The sequence below is a fragment of the Carlito syrichta genome, unplaced genomic scaffold, assembly GCF_000164805.1.
Source record: "Carlito syrichta isolate Samal-C Ts95f unplaced genomic scaffold, Tarsius_syrichta-2.0.1 Scaffold303236, whole genome shotgun sequence".
NCBI lineage: Eukaryota > Metazoa > Chordata > Mammalia > Primates > Tarsiidae > Carlito > Carlito syrichta.
Genome location: NW_007247332.1, coordinates 256,268 through 261,137, shown reverse-complemented (window position 1 = coordinate 261,137; position 4,870 = coordinate 256,268). Strand labels below are relative to the sequence as shown.

The window sequence follows — 4,870 nt, the reverse complement described above, 5'->3', positions numbered from 1 at the left end:
TCCAGCTACTTGGAAGGCTGAGGCGGAAGGATCGCCGGATCCCAGCAGGTTGAGGCTGAGGTGGCCGGGAGTGGCCACTGCCCTCCAGTCTGGGTGACAGAGTGAGACTCCAACTCAAAAAAAAAAAATTGCCAGACATGCTGGTTCACACCTGTAATCCCAGCACTTTCAGAGGCTGAAGGAGGAGAATCACTTGAGGCCAGGAGTTCGAGACCAGCTTGGGCAACGCAGTGAGATGCTATCTCTAATAATAATAATAACAACAACAATTAGCCAGGTGTAGTGGTGCATGCCTATCCCAACTATCCCAACTATCCCAACTATCGAGGAGGATGGGGTGGGAGGATCACTTTAGGCTGCAGTAAGCTATCATGCTGTCACTGCACTCCAGCTCAGGCAACAGGGTCCTTTGGCATTAAACAGACTTGGGCACAAATATTCACTCCTTATCTGATACAAGACTTTGGGCCCTGAGGCTGTTTTCTCAGCTGCAAAACAGAGAGGCCAATAACAGCTGCCTCATCAGTTTCCTTGTAATAATGCTGATGGTGGTGATGATAGTGATGATAAAACGGTAGTAACCTTCTTATTTGGTGTGATTGAGGTTGGTTCATAAACCACATTAGTTAAGGGAGATAATCATTAAAAAAAAAAACCACACCTTACATATCTTGAATTACTTAGTTTATCACCAAATGTACTCATACAAAAATGTACTTATATAAAAATACACAGTTGGCCAATTTTGTTTTGTTTTGTTTTGTGTTTTGAGTTGGAGTCTCACTCTGTCACCCAGACTGGAGTGCAGTGGCAAGCCCCTGGCCACCGCAGCCTCGACCAGCTGGGCTCTAGCGATCCCAGCTGGTTCTACTATAGCCAAGCTCAGTTACATTGTGGTCAAGTGCATCTCTCTGTGGCTGGAGTACAATGGTGTGATCATAGCTCACTGCAGTCTCCAACTCCTGGGCTCAAGCCAGGGCCCCTTTATCAGGGCTCCCCTCCCCCAAATTGTACTCCAGCCTGGGCAACATAGCAAGACCCTGCCTCAGTCTTCCAAGTCGCTGGAACTACAGGAGCGTGCTACCACACCCGGCTGATTTTTTGATTTATTGTAGAGATGAGGTCTCGCTGCCCAGGCGGGTCTCGAACCCGCGAGCTCAGGCAATCCACTCACCTCAGCCTCCCAAAGGCGCGGGATTACAGCCTGAGCCACCGAGCCCAGGATTAAACAGACTTGGGCACAAATATTCACTCCTTATCTGATACAAGACTTTGGGCCCTGAGGCTGTTTTCTCAGCTGCAAAACAGAGAGGCCAATAACAGCTGCCTCATCAGTTTCCTTGTAATAATGCTGATGGTGGTGATGATAGTGATGTTTTGTTTTTATTTTAAAGATGTGGGGTGCAATTCAGGATTGGGTGTAGAAGTGGTCATCGTAAAGGTAGAGTGTGGGCCTCCCTTTGGTCCCCACTTCTGGTTTGAGATCAGGTTCCCTTGTTGATGTTGTGTCCCCACCCCCACCCCCATGCCAGCAGCATGCCACTGCTGCCAATCCCTTTCTTGGAGTATTATGGTAAATGTTCAGGGTCCGCTTATGAGTGAGAACATGTGGTACTCAGATCTTTGTTTCTATGGTAGATCAATGAGTATGACAGACTCTAAATCCATCCAAGTTGCTGCAAAGTCCATAAGTTTGTCCTTCTTTATGGCTGCATAATATTCCATTGTGTACATATGCCACATTTTAAAAAATCCAGTCCAGATTTGATGGGCAGCATGGTTGGTTCCATGTTTTTGCTATCATGAATAAGTGCTTCAATAAACATGTGTGTGCAGGTATCTTTTTTGTAGAATGATGGCTTTGTTAAGGTGACTTCCCAGCTGGGTGTGATGGCTCACACCAGTAATCCCAGCTCTTTGGGAAGCCGAGGTGGGAGGATTGCTTGAGCCCAGAAGTTTGAGACCAGTCTGGGCAACATAGTGAGACTTGACTCTACAAAATATCAGAAAATTAGCAGGGCATGGTCATGCACACCTGTAGTCTCAGCTACTTGGGAGGCTGAGGTAGAAGGATCGCCTGAGCCCAGGAGGTCAAGTTTGCAATGAGCTGCAATTGTGCCACTGCACTTGAGCCTGGGTGATACAGTAAGACCCCAACTCAAAAAAAAAAAAGAAAAAAGTGACTCCCCTTTCTATTGGTTAGCTTAGTTTTGACAGACATCTTTCTTTTCCCTTGCATATTTCTTATAAGTTTCCATTCAATTGCATGCCTCCCATAGCAAGTACAACAGACATAAACAAGTTTGGTGGTAAACTCAAGGCTCCACACCTAAGTGCAAAACTCAATCTGTGGGAGCAGACGTTCACAGGAGCTTGAGGGAGAAGCTTGCTGGTAGAGACCAGCCCAAGTGTGTTGAACACTGAGCAATGACATTTGCAAGAACCAGGGTACAGTTGGGGTCAGGAGCAATCGCCATAAAAACGACCATGGCAGCTAACATTTCCTGAACGCTTACTATGTCCCTAACACCATGTAAAGCACTCTGTAAATATTATCCTGTTTAGTTCACACCAAAACCCAGTGAGGGAGATGTTGTTGGTATTCTCAGGCTACAAAAAATGAAATTATTGCTCAGAGGCCTTAAGGTACTTGTCCAGAGCTGCACAGCTAGTCTAGTGGCAGGTCTGGGATTTAGACTCTGATACAATTATAAAACTAATTAGTACAGGCTGGGCAGGGTGGTGCACCTGCAGTCCCATCTACTCGGGAGGCTGAGGCAGGGGGATCACTTGAGTCCAGGAGTTGGAGACTGCAGTGAGCTATGGTCACACCGTTGTACTCCAACCTGGGCAACATAGCAAGACCTGGCCTTTAAAACAAACAGACAAATAAACAAAAAAATTAAATGATACAGGCAAGCTCTTAGGGAAGTGTCTGATACAACAAAGGTATTCAGGGAAGGGGGTTTTGATTGATAGCAGAAGTAGTCATGGTAATAGTGGTTGGTAAGAAATTGATTTGTCAATAATAAGCTAAGATTTTAACATGTCACAATGTGCAGGTGTGCAGGATCCTTGAAGGGTCTAGGGGTCATGGCACTCCCAGGTGGGAAAGGAGGAGAGAGGACTTGGGATTTGAGACTGGATGCCCCCTCAGACTTGCTGGGTAGCTTAGGCAAGTCTTTCCTGATCTGGGCCCAGTCTGCACAGTGAGACATAGGAGTGGGTATCAGCACCCGTGACGTCTCTTCCTGGTGGAGGGAAGGTCCCTCCATGGACTGGAGTCAGTAACAAGTACTGACTGAGTGCTGGTTATGTGCCAGGACTAAGTGGGGAATAAGACCTATGAGCCAAATCCCATTGTTCTAGTGACAGTGAATGACAAAGCAAGTGAATAATGCATTCTGGGGAAAACAAAACGGATACTGAAAGCAGAGGGTAACATGGAGGATGTGGAAGTCAGGATGGTGGCAGAAGGGCTTGAGGAGGTGACATCTGAGTGAGATCTAAATGCTGAGGAGTGGTGGCTTTGTGGAGGTCTGGGAGAAGAATGTTTAGGTAAAGGGGGCAAGCAGCCAGTGCAAAGGCCCTGAGACAGGATTGCACAGGTATGCACACAGGGGGTGCTTGTGGCTGGAGTCAAGTGAGAAGAGGGGGAGAGGAGAGGTGGGTGGAGGGCTGCCTGGGGGGAGGCAGGGCCAGAGGGACTGAGGAAGCTTCTGGAATCCATGGCTTGGAAAGGTCTCAAGGGGGAGGGGCACACCCCCACTCCTCACCCTCACCTCTTCTCTTGCATTCTCTCCACTCAGGGATCAATTGGGTTTCCTGGACCCCTGGGGCCAATAGGAGAGAAAGGGAAGCGGGTGAGTATCCTTGGGGGGAGGTATCAGGGAGGCAGAGGGCTTGCTTGAGGGGAACAGCAGGTGTGTGAGTGCATGACAACTGGGTGGGCCCTGGCTGGCGGTGTCTACACCTGGAGGTACTTGTGAAAACACGTATTCTTATGTGCCAGGCAGTGTCCAGCCAACTGATCGCAGATGGTATGACTGTGCATGCACCTGGGGGTGCATATGTGTGTGTGTTTGATTGCACATGGTATGACTGTGCGTGCACCTGGGAGTGCATATGTGTGTGTGTTTCATGTGTCTCTCTCCAGAGATCAGCAAGATCTGCAGCCCTGAGCCTGGTGAGCCAGGGCATGAATCTGCATGTTATGTTGCATGACTGTGGGCATAGATGTGTGCAGGGAGTATGCACACATGTGAAAGGATGTATACACATGCATTGTGTGTGTTTCTGCACACATTGAGTGATGTGTATCCATGCATGTGTTATATTTGTATTGCTGTGTATATTGTGATGGTGTTGACGAACATTGTATGCCCACAAATGGGTGTGTGTATACTGCTGTGCCTATCAGGACCGCATTCTCAGATGAACCCAAGCATGTGTGAGTCTACACTGGCTGGACATGATGAGTTCTGGAGTTCTGTGTGTCACCTCCAGGCTGTGACTTGCCAAATGCATTCCATGAGGGCATGCAATCTTGAGTGCATACAACACAGTGGTCACAAATGTGTGTCCACATGGGCAAACAAGCCTATGTGTTTGGACTCTGTAGCTGCAATCATATGTGTCATTAATGTCTGTGATCTTTGCGGGGTCATGAGCATAAGATGTATTTGTGTGTATGCTTTTGAATGAAAGCCTTGTGGGTACAGTGACTCGCCCTGTAATCCCAGTGCTGTGGGAGGCTGAGGCAGGAGAATCACTTGAGGCCAGGAGTTTGAGAGCAGCTTGGCCAACATAGCAAGACTCTGACTCTAAACAAAAAAAAAACAAAAAAAAAATACTCAGGAGGCTCAGGTGG

General features: G+C 47.8%; 1 protein-coding gene across 1 annotated transcript in view; it reads left to right on the top strand.

Annotated features, from left to right (window-relative positions):
• COL5A3 (collagen type V alpha 3 chain) overlaps window positions 1-4,870 on the top strand; it is a 45,372-nt gene that overhangs the window by 23,107 nt on the left and 17,395 nt on the right. Inside the window, 1 exon segment of the mRNA XM_008058175.1 lies at window positions 3,810-3,863. Coding sequence (XP_008056366.1) covers window positions 3,810-3,863 — 54 coding nt within the window.